Here is an 18,119-nt window from a genome sequence, read left to right as displayed (position 1 = left end):
AGCTCATTGCTGGTGAAATAAGGCACTTTTAGTGGTGCCTGAATTCATGTCATTTTCTCAACTTTTGCAAATAGCATGCTATTCACTCAGGGTGCTCCCAGAGCGTAGACAGTGGAGCACCACAGGGTTACTGGCTGGGTTGTTACTTTTTACTGCGACAAAATGAATTAATCACAGGCTGAAATCAAATTTCAAATGAAATTGGTACATGTATGATGCCCTGACACCTTTGCCCATCAGGCCCCATTGGGTTTTGCTTTTAGTGTGTTTAGTGTTAGGGATGCGCCAACATTGTGCTGGGCATTCTGTGTCATGTTTAAAATTTAAACTGTACGCTCATTTCAACTTTCAACTTCAAGCAATGGGAAAGATACCTCTGCCCACATCCAGTGTTTCTTGTTAGTTGAAAGCAAGTATGAAGAGGCAATGTGAAGGCACATACGCAACTCTGTACAAACCACTGACGAGTACATGTAGTTACATGTACAATGTATGCATCAGTATGAAATGACACATCCCTCATCAAACCCAGATAGTAAGTAGGTTATGATTGTGCTGCCGAGCGAGCCACATGGTGACTCAGAATTAAATACATGAGCAGGCAAAGTTGTACTGACATGCACTTTTTTTCACAATGATTTTTTTTCTTTTAAATTCACAGCATCACCAGTACGAACTCAAAATTGTTATGATTTAGTGTAGTATGACCAATTATGGTATATCATTTTCATCTTTCCCTGCTGATCAATTACAGCTTGACCCACTGAGGACAAGTCCCGAGTATACTCAGGCAGATGTCTAGATGGGAAATGAGTGTTGTAGCAAAATCAGCCTGTCCTCAACGGGTTAAAGCTTCATTAATTGTGTCCACATTCTGCTCTTAGAATCTCATCAAACACACACCAGCTAATACTTGACTCACTTTACCAAGCCATTCAAATGACAAACAAGCTTGAAGCAAATACATTATGTATACAAAATCTGGCAGACAAGATCTCACATTCAACATTTGACTAGACTTCTCCACTCAGGTTATAATCCCTGCTACAGTTTGCCACTTGCATTTCACACACTGAATTATTAACTTGGTACCAAATGTTGTACTGCATTGAAACATCTGACCGATTGTACCATGTATACTGTAACTCATACCAATTGAAGACGAGCTGTGTGAAAATGTAGGAAGTCATAGATTTGTGTTATATGCTAATATGACACAGGACTCATGTTGATCAGCTGCATTCTGAAAATGTTTGAATCTATGATACAAAATTACTACTTTCACAAATTAGAACTGTAGGTACATGTGCATGTACAGTATACCTGTAGCTGGTCTTTAGTAATGACCATCACATTTTTTGATCTCATGAAGCTTCAAACAGGATACCCCTGTAGCTCATTATTATTGGCCCACTGAATGACTAATTGCAGACATACCACACCATGTGATTGTACACAAAATCATGTACAGTGTATGTACACATTTGTACATAATGACTATCTTCATCCAAAACATGATACAAATATTGCTCACATATGAAATAATAACATTACATCGAAGTCAGTGGTTTGGTCTAGCATCCCCCCCAACACACACACAAGCACACATTCTAAACACATTCTGTATTGCCCAATGATGCAATAATATCAAGAATTTTATTTTGACCATACGTACAAATGTACGTAGACAAGCACTGCTCAGCCTACATACATGAAAGTGCAGCCTGAACAGACGAGCATGGCATAATCTGACAAGTATCCGCACACTTTTCTTAGGGACACCCCTTGTAGCAGCTACAAAACATAACAAATTTCTACATTCTACCTAAAATGTTACACTTTACTCACATTAAATTGATTTCTTGGACTTATAAATTTAATATTACAACCTACAGCAAGCCAACATGCAATGTAAATGGGGCAAAATTTGCATTTCTGACTGCAAAACCCTGTCCACCACTGCAATTCCAATGTATTCAAAGTGCTTTGTATCACACGTGGCATGTGCATCACCTTTGATAGTCTGCTACAGCAATTGTTTCTGCGTGTGCGCTGCTTGAGCGTAATGCCGCACAGCCGACAGCATGATCTTTTTTTTTTTTTTTTTTTTTTTGCAGCGATTTTCATCCTGGTAACTTTTGCCTTTACAAAGCTGATAACAGTGTAGAGAGAAGAGATCTACATTGTGCAGACAAAGCAATAAATCATTGCTTTTGTTAAGTTGTAAATTGTGAAAGGTTAAATCGATAACACCAAAATAAAGCACATAATCAAGATTAGATTTATAGTAGTAGGTCTGAGCTCCCAAGTATGTAATCGATTCTTGCTCCTGGCAGCCCTGTTTTCTATGTCACAATCTACTAGGTCTGTTTGTCCATTTGTGCTTCATTGCTGTATTATAATTTATCTCATTCTTTGTTTATTTATTCATTTATTTATCTATTCCATTTTGTTTTCTCAGAGTAGCCCTTTTAGTTAAAAAAACTGATTAACTAAGGGGCCCTGCATCAAATTTGTTTATTATGCTGAATCAAATTCGTTTTGCATTTGTCTATGTACACATGTCTGAAATCCTGAATTAATAATAATAATAATCATCATAATCATCAACATAATCATAATCATCATAATGATAATTCAAAATCCACATAGTTGCACCATGGTCACGATGGTCGCACTGTGTCCCTACGTATTTCCATGGTGACTGGTATGACAGCCCTGTCGTAATTTGATATGCAGCAACAGTAATAGGGCTACTCGCCAAAGCCAAGGGTACTGTACTAGCCTCCTGAACTTTTTTAAAGCTTTAAATAAAATGCAATTTCAATACAACAGCACATCTACGCAGATTCTAAGGCCAAAGTAAATAATATGTTGGTTTCCGGTAACATGACCTCAAGAACAGTGGGTCGGAAGGTAGGGGAAAAATTTTATTTCTCGAAAAATTTTTACCCTTTCTATAGAAAAATTTGGTTTCTGTTTCAATGTGAACGTGTACGTGTGTAATGTGTGTGTACCATAGAAAAATTATGGAGCGCACCATGTATGTTCATGTATGTCTGTGTGGTACGTATCGGTATCTTTTATACATGTACTGTATCGTATATTAAGTAGACCTAGCTCTGCAGCATACGTTACAGGAACGTATGCAAGTCGCACAATATTGCAATGCACACACAGTCATCTAAATGCATTTTATACCGTACACACATGCATTGCATTGTGTAAAAAATGTATCGGGTACGCTATACGGTACTTCGCAGTAAATTGCGTACAGTAAAGCAAGTGGCCCATGATTCGACAGGGTTCCATGAATCAACCACTCTTACAAATAAAAATTCACTGAAATTCATGAATAAAAAATGGCGCATATCAGGTGCGAAATTCAAACTATGCACCTATCTCCACACATGTTCCGAAGAGCACAACGGTGGGCCACATCGCCGGACCCCCGAAATCATTGTCGAACCCTCCCGGGTCAACTCGCACAAGCAGTTCAACGGGTAAGTAACAGGTAAGTAAAGTTACATAGCAACACATATAGACTTGTTTCATTCCAAGTTTTGAAGTTACTAGTCCGCTTATCTGCATTGAATCTATACAGCAAGTACACTTACAGCCATGATTGCAGCTGTTTCTGAGATAACTTGAGTGTTTACGCGATATTTATATTTTGCATGCCACCCGTGCCAGAATTTGCTGTATCACCAGTGTTCGATTGCAACGTGTTGTGAATGCGTTGAATCTCTTGCACAGCGTGCGAGTACATGGATAGTATAAATGTACCACGCTCTCGTAGTGCGATATACTACAGTATGTATACAGTTTCGCCCATGCATAGCATGCGCGCTAATACATTCACATACAAGTGTAGGCAGGGCGAGCGCACGGCGCGGTACGTCGCGCATGTTGATGCACGGACATATGGGGCCGAACAATGAGTACAGGGGGCCGAACGATGGTTGCAGCGCATCTATGAGGATAAAATTTACCGGGTCGGCACCTTGTGGTCGGGTTGGTCGGGTTACCGGAAACCAAAATATTTTTTTCCTTGGCCTAAGCTTTATACAAGCCATACAACATCATGTCACAGCTCCCTTTCCTTCAAGAGATATAAAGTTTTATTAAGATAGTATTCATTGACAACTATGCATGATAGCATGTACCAGACGGGCAAAACTGTGATTCTGTACACATATTGCGTAGTGAACATGACATGCACCACTCGTCAAGGCGGGACCGTGCATCAACATTGCACCATAAAACATAGACAGTATTCTGCGGCTTTTACAGCAAGAGATTTTGCACAAAATATCACCTTTTTTCTGCTTGATGAATAAAAAACTAACGGTTATCACATTAAAAAGCATTAAAATATGATCTTCGAATATTAGATAAGTTACAATTTTGTAAAAAAAAGAAACCAGATAAGAATCCAAAATGACAAAAAAATACAGACTGAAATTTTGACTGGCTGCCCGTATTATGTAATTTACTCCAAATTTCTACCGTCTCGAGAGATGGTATGCATGTTTGGTGCCACCTTGAAGCTACTTAATTGTCCCCTGTTTAATAGAATCGATACCATTTTGGCATCGGTGGAAGTACCACACAAACAACACAAACAAACCAATTTCGCTACATTTGTCTCCCCATTTCCTTGTCACAAAAACCCATATGCCACTTTGCAGTCAGCGAACTCAACAAACAGTGCCCCCAAGCGGATATATGAAGAAAGAACTTAACTCTACAACACCCTTTATTAGGCCAAGTAAAAAAAAGAAAGCAGTTTCTCGTCTGGGTTTTCTGAGATCAGTGATGAGGGAGGTCCTTACTATTTACTCTTTTTTTTTTTAAACGAAATATATTTTCTCGTCCGGGGTTTTTGACGCAAGTAATGAGGGAGGTCCTTACTATTTACTATTTTTGATCGAGCAGCCATGTCAGGCTCAATTTTTGCACTTAGGTGAAGCATGCTCAACATATGAATACAGTGAAATCTCGTTAAGAGGTCTGATATACAACAAAACTTTGTATGAATATGACAAGTTAATTTTACTGGTCCAAGCTCATGTGTTTTAACCCTGATATATTCACAAGAAACCCGATATAACAAGGTAGGTTTCATGTTCCGATGGACTTCATTTAAAAAACAAATTCAATTTTTCTGATCTAAAAGGATTTGGTTTATTCCAAGGATAATTCTATGTTGTACGTAACTCATTCATGAAATATTACTTTCAAGACTTGAAAGAGTGATTTATAAATCACCGATTCATAAGCGCGACAACTCGTCACGTACGATCTGTTTCAGGGGCGAGTTGTCCCAGATCAGTACAACTTCTGCACGCTGCATGCATGCTGCACATGGTTACACACGCACGTACGTACCAAGCGCGCGAACCACTCGCTAGAATGACTTCAATGGCAAAGCATTTAACATTTTACACACAACAAACATCCTTCACTATCATCGCTACTTTTAATCACACGGCACTTTCGACTGAAAAAGACTGGTCGACTCATAAAAAAGGCTAACATACATGCATGATACGCACATAGGCCCTACCCAATATTTTTTCCGTAGACTCTTTTTGTTACATGGAAACGCTATGGGACATGAATTATTCATAAGTTGAGCTGAAATTTTGAAGTGCGCAAGCACTTTCCACATACAACGTTATGATCATTACCAATCCACATGTAAAAATTTGAAGAAAAAAAAAGAAGAAAAGATGAGAGAGTTAAAAGAGAAACAGTTCATCACATCAGTTCCACAACCTAGCCCCCCAGCCCAGTCCAGCAATGACTGCACTGCTGACCCAAGCCTGCGCCCAGGCCCATAAAATAAATGGAGACTGGATAATCAGCAGACTGAACCGAGTGCCGAGGGAAAATATCTTCACCATCACAGAGGTCTCTAGACCTGCAGGTACTAGAATGTCGGTCCACACCCTAGATGGTCTAGTGCTCTACTTCTCATAGCAAATACTAGCCTATGTGCTTTGTATCTTCTCCATTGGACATAACCGGAACACGGATTTCCATACCATCGACGGCTGACAAGACGGAGAGTCGACGGTAGATAGGAGTGGACAACGAAGTTCGGTTCGGATCATATCACATACTCCTTCAATACAAACCCAAAATGGCGACTTTCATCTATCACAGATGCTGATCTCGGCCCACAGACAAACCCAGTTTATGTCATTAAGAAATTATTTCATGATATGAGGTCTTCAGAAAAATGATCTTACATTCTCCCTTAACATCATAAATGATATATCTTACCTTTTATTGCTGCAAGCGGAGTGCTAAATGTTGATAAACAGCGACTGACAGTATCCTTCTTCTCTATTCTCCGCAGGACCTGCGAGCGAATTAATGTCATGACGTCATGTATCTTATTTCGAGCAACCCCGAGTGGATGGGAGGATTTCACCTGAGGGCGCCATACAATACGCATTTACCAGTGCTTATTTTCATAATATCGACGGCAGGTACATTAGTAACCTAAAATGAGGGGCTACAGGGTACGAGTATAGTAATAGACTGAGAATCCTGTTAGGAATACATCGATGTACTAGAAAAGAGTTATAGAATCTCCACTTCGTTCCGACGCATGTGTTTCATGGCTCTTTTTGGCAGGAAATCTGATCACAAGCCCACATTAAAGAATCACAAGTATAGGGACAGGAAAAACAATATTTTAATTTCATGTCTTTACTGTATTCCATTCTTTAGACAATATTGTAAAATGCTGGTAGAGTGTGGCTATTTTGCCGGGGATTGAACATTGATATATTGATTATGATATAGATAGATTGAGAAATTTTCGTCATAGAAACGTTCTTTTATAAACATTAAGTAATTTTCATTATCTAAACATTCCCAGGCAGAGATACCTCGATTGCTTTGGTTCATACAAAAATTATGTATAAACAAAAAGTTACTTTAATGAATGCGCTAATAAGGCAACAACAACAACAACCAGTAATGAAAATCAGAAACTTACGCATGTATATAGCATGGATTTTGAGCAACTTGAACAGATCTCCATGAAAGCCAGTCACAATCATTAATATTGTTCAATTAGATACAAATTCGTCATTGCAGGCTTTTTTGGGAAAAAATGAGGTAAGTAAAGTGATCTTTTGAGAAATGCTAGAATTCAGGATTCGGCTCATGCGATTAGGCCTACGACAAGCAGGGGCGGATCCAGGAATTCCATACTCCCTAGAAAAAATTGAGCGAAAATATTACTAGGCTCTTAAAGGAGTGAATACAAAAAAAAAGTGAATTTAAAGTGAATTTAAAGTGAATTTCGAGTGAATTTTGAGTGAAAATGTTCATTTTCACTCATTTTGGAGTGACCTCAGGGATCACTAGATCGAGTGATCCCTGAGGTCACTCCAAAATGATTGAAAATGAAAATTTTCACTTAAAATTCACTCCAATTTCACTCTAAATTCACTCTTTTTTGTGTTCACTCCTTAAAGAGTGAATATTTTCACTCAATCTTTTTTAGAGAGTAAAGGGGGGGGGGGGCGGGCGCAAACAATATATTTCTGGTGACCCACTTCCGGGTTTCACCTCAATTTTTTCTTTTTATTTCTTTTGTTTTAACAATAAATAAAGAGCTGGGGGGCGAGCGCCCGGTGCGCCCCCCTCTGGATCCGCCACTGATCAAGGATATCATAATAATACTGCTTCTGACATCAAACTGGTATGGCAGCTCTACTTGAAAAGGTATGATCCTCCAATAAATTACAATGAAAAACATAATAAAGCTGCTTCTGACATGAAACTGGTAGGCCTATGGCAGCTCTGCTTGAGAAAAAGGTATGATCCTCTAGTAAATTACGATGATAAACATCTTTTCTTCTCCGCCCGCAATTTGACCCACTGACCTTCTATGACGGTCTCTATAAGTATGCGTTGATAAGGCGACTTATTTCATGGATTCACAACGTTATACGAATAATAAAATCAAATCAACAGAATAAACACACAATCCAAAGGATTCTTTAACCCCGAGCATGTTGGTTTGTTAGCATATTCACTAAAATAAGCATCCGTGATGTAACGATTATTCAAGTAATTCTTGTATATGGTGCTTACCAGCGCATCCACCTGACAGCAAGCCTTGAATTTGGTAATATTAATAAAATAAGTTTGATAATACATTCAGTGTAGAATAATGAAATTGATGCTTCCCCAAGTGTTGATAATTCACGGACCATTGGTCACCATGGTCTACATAAGTTCATTCTTTGTTTCAACATGACTGATGACTTCCATAAATTATTGCGTCGGACAAACGTGTGTATTATGACGTTTTGAAAACGAGTGAATCACCTGACCAAAATGAAATGAGAGAGAGAGAGAAAAAAAAAAAGAAAGGTCATTTTGTAGTAAATTGTACTATTGCTCTTATTAAATGAGCATACAAACTCCGAAGTTGGGCAATCCTGCTCATGAATCGCATAAACCAGTGTACTTGCATTTCACTTATTATGCAAAATATGTGTAATATATAGGGCTTTGCTGACAATTGGCAGGCTTGCCGCGAGATTTGCCCGACATGGCAACAATTAATACATGTAATGTGAGCTCTTTATAAGCATTAGCACATTATGTCTGAAGCGGATTACCGGACTCGTAGATATCACTATAATACCACACAACAACAACGATGATGATGATAATGATAACAACACTAACAACAACAACAGTCTTCAAATTTGAATAGGCCTACTATGATATTATGTAACGAAACGGATCTGCCTTGCTGGGATTTTGATTATCGAGGAGCTCTTCATTTTGATTTCATGTTTTATCGCTTTAGTTTATAATATACAAATAGTTATATAGGCCTACTTTGCCTTGAAAGTTTCTGCGTGATTAAGAAGGGCAGAGCTGGTGACTCATTGTTCACCGAAGAGCGCATTCCAGAAGTGAATGAGGTAATAGTAGACCTACTGTATTGGAGGCACTGTATGAGGAGGCCGCGACCCATGGTTTTAACAAGAAAGTCGGAATTAGGCAAAATGTATTTTGTTTGATATTTTGGATTGAATTTTTTCTTTTTGATAGACTTAATTTAATTCAATTTTAATAGACAAAAGAAGGATAAAAAGGCAGTCGTGGAGGGGAGAAGAAGTCATGTGATAGTGGATGTACTGTTGTGGAGGGAGCATACAGTGACAGTACAAAACATGCTGAACGCAGTTATTTCATAATATTGTGCCATGCTTTGTGACATTTCAAAACAGACCGTACGAAGCAGCGCGCTACGTCAGAACTGCTCTGGCAAATGTCGTCACAAAAAGTGACATCATTTTCCAAGTAGTATTATATACCATGGATTGTCGGGTATTCCAACATTATGAAATGGTTCAAAGTAGGTCCTACATCTATAATCACATGAAGCTTTTTTCAACTAATCACTATGATAGAGGATAACATTTTTGCTTTAAAAGATTAAGACAATATATATGAATTGCTTTTGAGCTTCCACTCTGTTATTACCATGCCAAGTAATTTTCGTGACGTCAATCTCCTGAGTGAATATCACCCCGATCGCATTCTGCCTATTAGCCTATGTGTAAACACAGGTATATAGGCCTAATGTTATTTTCAGCGTGTTACACCGCCAATCTACAATGAATGTGCCAGTAAATATTAACATTCTTGCTATTTGGCCAAAATAATAATGATGAAGTTGTCATTACATTGACTTCCATCTATTTAAGGATAAATTTCTCCCAGGACGTCATTTTTTTTTGTTTTTGTTTTTGTTTTTGTTTTAAAGGGATGGCTTTAAGTCTTGGTTGAGATAGGGCTTTAGATTCTAACTTTTTGCTAGATAATAAGAAACTATTTATATGAAATAGTATACAAAGAACATACAATTCTAAGTGGAATTAAGATATTTTATTTGATGAAAATCGGTTTTGAAATGACCGAGATATCAAAAAAAAAAAGTAAAATAAAATAGAGAATAATATGTAGGCCCTATGGTCCTCAAAGTTATGACAGATATAGAGCTATTCTTGGTATCCAAAATAATTTGAGACAATAGCAACACGGCGGCTCTCTCGGGGTCATCCCACTATAGACCGACACCCACGAGTCATACAACCCGCAAGGGTATATTTGGAGGATCTACTCCATTATGACGATTGAGCAATGATCATCCATCCACATAAAATATCATGCACCAGTAGTAGTAGACAGTAATTGTAGTACAAATACGGGGGCCAAGTTCATAAAAATTTCCCGGGCAACTCTTGCAGGCATGGCGAGTGTCGTGGTATTATGGCCATAGCAAGAATCCTGCTTCCTGATTGGCTGCTGCTATATACGGAGCAGTTGCTATTCTTGCAAGAGTTGCTATATCCTAACATCTTTATGAAATGGGACATTACAGGTCTTTAATGACGGTTGTTGAAGACTGATTTGTAAGTGACAAAAAAAAAAAGCCCATCAAGAGAGGCATTTCAACGACATAATACATATTAATGATTTTTATTTTCTCTGTCTTTTCATCTGAGTCGAATAGAGATAAGGGTTTGTTTCAACACACCTACTGAAGAAGTTAGTAGACTCTCCAAAGTCGGCCCGCACTCCAGTCGGGCTTTTCTTTAATATGTTTCTGCTCTTCTGATGGGGTATGTATTGCACCTGGGGTGTTTCATAAGGCTGTTCATAAAGTTACGAACGACTTCAGAACGACTGGTGATCAGTTCTTCTGCTGAATTATGGAAATTCTGATAAGTATAGCACATCGGAACTGATCACCAGTCGTTCTAAAGTAATTCGTAACTTTACGAACAGCTTTATGAAACAGGGCCCTCAGATACATTATCTACGCTTTCGTGACGGGCGCTTGATTTGCCTGCTTTGATGGTTTTTATCTGACAAAAGGCCAGGCTGGGTCAGCTAACTTTCACGCAAAAATTGGAGTTTATTGCCATAGATAACCTTTGAGCATGAAGTACGTGCAATTTTTGAACACATACAAAGGCTTGCCTGTATCTTTTTTTTTTTTTTTTTTTTTTTTTGCAGAATGCTGGGCACATTGCATCAATACATGTACATCGATTTACGAACATTATGCAAGCTTTACGCCTACCTACATTTACATACCACGTTGTAACTGGACAGCAAAGCAACATTTTGTGCATGCGAACTGGATTTCTAACATTCGCAGGGACCACAGATCTTTCAGTTTTGTTGTTTTGTTTCTTTGTTATGTCCTTTTTTATGGGGTGTATGCGTATCCATGTGTGTGTGAGAACGGGTAGTGTTAGTTGCTGGATGGTACAGTATTGGTGGAGATGAAAATTGGGCTTTTAACTTTTTGCGAGATACCAAGAAAACACTTATGAAATAGTACAGAGCATACCATTTTAAGAGGAATGCAAAGTTTGTTTGATGAAAATCGGGTTTTGAATGACTGAAACATCCAAAAACAAAGTAAAACAAAGTGATCGTAATAAAATGTGGGTCCCCACACTTTGTTAGAATCGCTCTGTTTTGGATATCTCAGCCATTTCAAAACCAATTTTCATCAAATAAACGTTGAATTCCTCATGGAATTACATGCTCTTTCATATTTCATAAGAGGTTTCTCATTATCTCACCAAAAAATGTTAGAAACCTGAAATTAAGTCTCAACCAAAACTATACCATCCCTTTAAGGGTCAAATCCCACTCCCCTTGCTCGATGGAAAGACCGTTGGTGTAGAACCCTCAGAATTCATGGATTTTTGTGGTGTTTTTTTTTTTTGTGTGTGTTTTTTTTCTCAATGGGTAAAAAAATGTGTGAGTGTGCTATGATGTATTTAAATGGAACAAGTGAGCAAAACACAGCTCATATTACCCGGTCCTGAATGAGACATCTAACATGAATGATTGGTAATTTGTATTCCACGCATATTTCGCTCATTGTTCGCGTAAGAACTACGCAAACTACGCAAAAAAAAAACAAAAACAAAAACAAAAAAAAACCAAACAAACAAAAAACACTGCGTAAACTTCTATGCGAAGTCGAGTTTTGAGCTGCTCAAAACCTGGAATCGAGTAGAGCGCCGATCCGGCGCACATCGGCGGACAACTACGAAGGTTCCACGTCAGACATGAAATGCGCAGATCGCACTTGTATCGCGTAAGGCTTGAATTTCTTCCGTGATTCATGCGTTTACGCGACTTTTGGGCAGTGTGACTGGGCCTTCAACTTCGTTGTAACCGGAATTTCATTATAACCATTTTAATTATAACGGGATTGCAATGAACAACATTACATAGTACACTGTAGTTGTTTAGAAACAAAATGGTTTTCCATATGGGAGTGCTGTTCCTTGTTAAAGGGACAAGTTTCAGTTGCGATGGGGCTTCAAGTTTCCGACCTTTTTTGATGCTTTTTTTTTTTTTGAGATGAGAAACCTCTTATGAAATAATGAAAGAATACTGTATATCATTCCGAGAGGATTACTTTGTTTTGCTTTGTTTTTGGATATCTCACCCATTTCAAAACCAATTTTCATCAAACAAACTTTAAAGTCCTCTTGGAATTGTATGCTCTGTCACATTTCATGAAGTGGCAAGTATCTTGCAAAAAGTCAACAGCTGAATCCTCACCTAAACCAACACTATATCATCCCTTTAAGGTGAGCTTTGTGAGAGAAAAATAAGTGCAATTCAGACCGGTTAGTGACACAAGTCTAGAAGTTTTCATGTTATTCTGCTTCTTTTTTGGCTCTGTTAAGGATGCCCAAGTTACAAAGTGTTCATATTTTGGGACACATTTTGCCATTTGCTGAAAAAGTGCACCAGCAAACACACACACACACACACACACACAAACGTACCCACTTATATGTCATAATAGCATATCAGATACATACTTTTTGTTAATATGCTTAAATGTTTTCTGAATTCCTGTCTTCTTAAGAAAAATGCGAACATGTCTCACTTCATTGCTGTACAGCATGCCTGTAATTAGGTATGACAGTAAACAATAATCCTATTGAGAGTTTTTGGACATTAAATTTTATACATAATATAGAAGTATAGTCAATAGTCTTTACATCTGAGCCTATAACACTTTGAGAGTAAACAGTCTGTAGGTAACACCCAAAAAAAAAAAAAAAAATGGTTTGCAAAAGACACATTCAACATCATTTACTAATCACTCCAAAGAATGAGCATATAAAAAACCAACTTCACCAACTTTCTTTTGAAAATATTTACATCATCAATGTAGAATTTTAATGCCATAATCATTACAATGAATGCAACTCACTCTTGAAGATACCTCAAGAACTTCCACAGATCTTGCTTCTCTCTCACTGACATGAAAAAAAAAAAAAAAAAGGAGCCAAAGAAACGCAAAGACCAACAATGTACTTCCCATGTCACAGTTTGGTTACCACTACCCAGAAATAACAAATACACAACAGATATAGATAGGGATTGAAAAAGAAACAACTACACAGAGCATAGGATTTGGGGGCGTGGTACAACTGCGAACACACTGGAGGGCCCAGGCAGTGACTGATAGGAAGAATATCAAACGGCAGATTTAACCACGTGTGCTGATGATAAAGCAACACCAGTGTCCCTGCTGAATACTGTAAAACATGATATTTTCGTGGCATGAAATTTCCACGAATTGCAGCCGATCGGCCTTTTTCGCAGCATGAAATTTTCCCGAGTTGCCTCGAATGTTCAATGTGTATAGTGTTGACAAGAACTGTCACATGCATTTTAATTTTGTGAATCTTGGCTCGCGCAAACATTCCTCGTTTTACAGTAACATTTCCAGCACGGAGAAGCTAGCTTTCGGCATACTGCCCTCTGTTGCCACTTACAATGGAAGGCGGCAACAATAACGGACTGTGTCCCATTTTCCAATTCACGGAGTCAAAGCATTCAGCATGTGGGAACACATATGGATGCATTCATTTTTTCAAATATGTAACAGTACATACTCAGAGAGCACATTTTTCATTCTCGGGATGCCATTCTGTGATGGCCTGCCCATCCAGGCTCAGAGCAAAATACATGAATGCACGTCTCTCTAGTTAGTACCCACTGATGCTGGGAAGAGAACAGTCATGCAGATAAACTACATGTTTTCACAAACTGGACCTGAACCTAGAGCCACTGATCAAGAGCCCTGTCTTGATACCCAACATATGAGAGCAGCAAAAAGATGGTTTAAGAACAGAAAGCCTGGAAAAAAAAAGAGTTATTTCTTTAATCTTTTAATGGGGGGGGGGGGGGGGGGGTCATTGCCCCTGAAGGGCATGCACTTTGACCAAAAAAGCAACAAACAAAGGCATACTCCATGTCATAATGAATTAAATTTTCAATCATTAGAGATATTGCAATATGCAGTATCTATTAATGTCTGGGTGAGGTATTTTTCCAGGGTAATATTCTTCTCCAAGATCCGAGAAATTATGCATAATTTGGCCAGTTGAAAAGAACTCAAGACAGAAGCAAAATATGGTGAACTCTAGAAACATAAAATCCCAACACAACAATAAACACTTGGGGCAAAGCCTACCCTGGAAGGGACAATATTCTTAAGTACTCAGGGCTGCCAACCTTGAGTGAGAGTTTGGCGTGAGACACTGCGAGGGAGCGGAGCGACCTCCTGGCTAGCGCCTGGCGGCCTGCTGTGCGGCCGTACATACGTACGTACTACGTACACAGTCAGTTTATGTAAAGCGATGTAAAGCGCACGTCATAGCCATACATGTACTGTAATTTGCCAAAGTACAAGCTACGCTCACGTGGTATAGGTAGAAACCAATCGTAATCCAATAGCTCGTCTTTGCGCGCGAACCAAAAACGATTATTATTGGTTAAGCTTTACACCCGCGCGGGAAAATCTCGAAATTTTGGGCTTGGGCATATCGATATTCGGAATATCAGAGAATTTAGAGATATATCTATTTCTGTAGTCATGTACATTCCATTTTGGGGGTTTAGCGTGAGATTTCGTTTATCAGAGTGAGACAGTCAAAATTGGTTGAATTGCACGAGTCTTACGCTCAATGCGTGAGAGTTGGCAGCCCTGAAGTACTTCCAACTTATAAGTTATTCCCACTCTTTTTCTCAAGTTGTAAAACATTACTTTCTTCATTCAAAGACAACAGATAAACAACAGAATTCCACTTGTAGAAAAAGATGCTTAACAATGGCATTAATATACTCTGATTAATTTGATCAATTCCATAAGAAATTCTTCAAGTCAATTCCTAATGTCTATGATGAAAAATGTATCGGAATGCACAATTCACTAAGTGTCCCAATTTCAGCATCAGTGCTTGCTCTTCTTTTTGTGAGAACTTGATCTCCTGTGAGGTGACCTCGATCGCGACCTCTGTGACCTTCGACTTGACCCCGACGGGGACGATCTTCTGTGAGGTGATCGGGAGCGTGACCTCGACCGGCGCGACTTCTTGGGTGACCGTGACCTATGGCGGGGAGTGGAGCGTTTGGGAGAGCGTGAGCCGGAGCGGTGTGACCTGCTGGAAGGGGAGTCCAGGTATTCTTTGAGAGCCGACAACGAGTCTGGCGACACCTTGCGGCTGCCGCTGCGCCGACTGGACGCGGACGGCGATCGGGACCGATTGCGCTTGCCGGAGCTGCTGCTCATGGGGCTACTGGATCGGCTGCGTGTCCGCCGCCGTTTACGCTCCCTATCACGCCGTGAGGGTGTCTCTATCTCCTCCTCCTCCGTGCTATCTTCTTCTTTGGCAAACCTTTCCCGCTCTCTTTCCCTCGCTCGCTCAAACTCTTTTAGACGGTCTCGCTCCCTGTCCTTTGACTTGGATTTCTGTCTCTCTCCTTCCCTGTCCTTTTCCTGTATTACATGAAATAAAACAAACAGCAGAAAAACCAAATATAAAACCTGATTTATGATCACTTGAGGAATTTGAGATCAAGCTGCTCTTCCACATGTGAACAGTACAGTTGCGGAAAGCATTGTGCTTGATTTGTTAACAAGCAATCAGAGACAAAATTCACACACACACAAAAAAGGTCCTGATAAAATGAGGAATGAAGTACTGTATATGCTATATATTTAGCGAGTCTAAATTTTTGCGAATCGGGACTTACTGACGACTTTGCGAGTAGTTAAATTTGCGATTGTGGAGTACACTACTGAGCAGAGAAATGTATGCGTGCACGTAACATTTGTATCGGGATCAGTAATTTGTGAAAATAAAAACCTTGTAAAATATTCGGCGTATTCAGTACATAGCCAAAAAACAAAAAACAAAACAAAACACAATTATCATCAGAGATTCCATTCATATGAATCATACCAGACAAACTGAACATTAGGCATGTTTTGCTTTTTCCTCTGCCAGAATTTTCATGAGGCCTGCACTGATGTTCGTTGAGTTAAAACAAAAAGACACTTCCATCTTGTAATAGAAGACTGACCTTTTGGAGAAGTTTCTGCCTGTATTTCTCCACTTGCGCCTGCAGTGTCATGTCTCGCTTGCGACTCCTCCTACCAGCCTCAAGGTCATCCTGGAACTTCATCACTTTCACCTGCAGAGATGGGGGAAAGGTAATAACTGAAGTCAGCTACATGGTCTGACAGATTGGATTTGAAAGGAATCTCTAGATGACGACAGCAGCAGCAGCAGCCTCAAAAAACATGTTCCTAAATCGAACAACCTTGCTGGGATTTTGTCATGGAGTGCCTCCTTTTAATTCAAAAGGTAATAACTGGAAGTCGGCCACATAGTCTGACAGATTGATCACTTCTTTCTTATCCTTTCCGGTAAGACAAATGATTTGGGTTTTTCAAACTTAAAAAAAAAGAAATGAATTGACAGAATATGAAACTTTAGGGAGTACTGCCATGACTGAGCCTACTTTTCTCTGCATCACAAAAAAGTGACAAAAGAGTAATGAAGATCTTACAATGTAATTCACTTGCAATACAGAGCGTATCAAAAAAAGGTAATCCAACTTAGGAGGGCTGCCATTTCTTAATTGTCAGTTATGAAGAGCACAATGTTGGCTGTAAAGGAAAGAGGAACTCTTCCTCTTTCCATTGATACCTAATTATGTTGACAATTGTCATGCATGACCGAGCACATGGACTTTAAAGGGAAGGTAAACCCAAAGAGCAATGTGGATTGAGTGAAAGCAGTAACATTAGTAGAACACATCAGTGAAAGTTTGAGAAAAATCGGACAATCGATGCAAAAGTTATAAATTTTTAAAGTTTTGGTGTTGGAACCGCTGGATGAGGAGACTACTAGAGGATATGACGTATGAGTGGACAACAATACAAAGAAAATATAAAGGATATTCAACAAAAATTCACTTTTCTAGAATTATGAAAGAGCAGTGGACCAACCGCTTTCAGAAAGCAGGGGGAATAATTGCTACCCGTAACATATGTCAATATCAAGTTGATGGAATTTGTAATTTTCATGAAAAATGGATTTTTGTAGTATTTCCTTTATATTTTCTTGATATTGTAGTCCACTCATACGTCATAACCTCTAGTAGTCTCCTCATCCAGCGGTTCCAACACCAAAACTTTAAAAATTCATAACTTTTGCATCGATTGTCCGATTTTCTTCAAACTTTCACTGATGTGTTTTACTAATGTTGCTGCTTTCACTCAATCCACATTGTTCTTGGGGTTTATCTTCCCTTTAAAGATGACAATGACAAATTACGCTTTTTCCAAGTTTGCCTGTTATTGTGAAGGAACAATGCATGTCTGACTGCACGGATGAGATCTTTCAGTGAAAGTGGTCAAATTATCAGGCCAGTCTGCACGACTGCAGATTCGTGTTTTAGGGTTTCTTCTAACGTTTTATGGTTCATAACCTTCAACATGGCCACGTTGTCGATATTTGGTTGTTCCCATTAAGGCGAAACCATTATCCATTTTACTCTCTTCATATTCAAGATGTGGTTTGCCACTGGGAGCTATGTGTTGAATATGAACAGAGAAAAATGGATTGTGTGGGTTGGCCTCTGTGGGAGCAACCAAGTTTCGGACAAAAGGCCATGTTAAAGCTTATGGACCATAAAATGTTAGGAGAAAACCTAAACACAAACCC

At 39.0% G+C, this 18,119-nt stretch overlaps 2 protein-coding genes across 2 annotated transcripts in view; both read right to left on the bottom strand.

The window, feature by feature from the left end:
- Positions 1-6,371, bottom strand: part of LOC140244944 (ubiquitin carboxyl-terminal hydrolase 9X-like) — an 84,705-nt gene extending 78,334 nt beyond the window's left edge. Inside the window, exon 1 of the mRNA XM_072324551.1 lies at positions 6,292-6,371. The gene's annotated coding sequence lies outside the window, so the exon portion shown is untranslated. The remainder of the gene's footprint in view (positions 1-6,291) is intronic.
- Positions 6,372-13,237: 6,866 nt separating this feature from the next.
- LOC140244637 (U2 snRNP-associated SURP motif-containing protein-like) overlaps positions 13,238-18,119 on the bottom strand; it is a 29,244-nt gene continuing 24,362 nt past the window's right edge. The window contains exons 21-22 of the mRNA XM_072324257.1: positions 16,471-16,581; positions 13,238-15,883 (exon numbers count right to left, since the gene is read on the bottom strand). Of these exons, the coding sequence (XP_072180358.1) occupies positions 15,338-15,883; positions 16,471-16,581 (657 nt within the window). The 3' untranslated portion in view covers positions 13,238-15,337. The remainder of the gene's footprint in view (positions 15,884-16,470; positions 16,582-18,119) is intronic.

Source organism: Diadema setosum, chromosome 21 (genome assembly GCF_964275005.1).
Source record: "Diadema setosum chromosome 21, eeDiaSeto1, whole genome shotgun sequence".
NCBI classification, from domain to species: domain Eukaryota; kingdom Metazoa; phylum Echinodermata; class Echinoidea; order Diadematoida; family Diadematidae; genus Diadema; species Diadema setosum.
The sequence above is the reverse complement of the archived record's forward strand: the minus strand, read 5'-3'. Positions and strand labels throughout refer to the sequence as shown.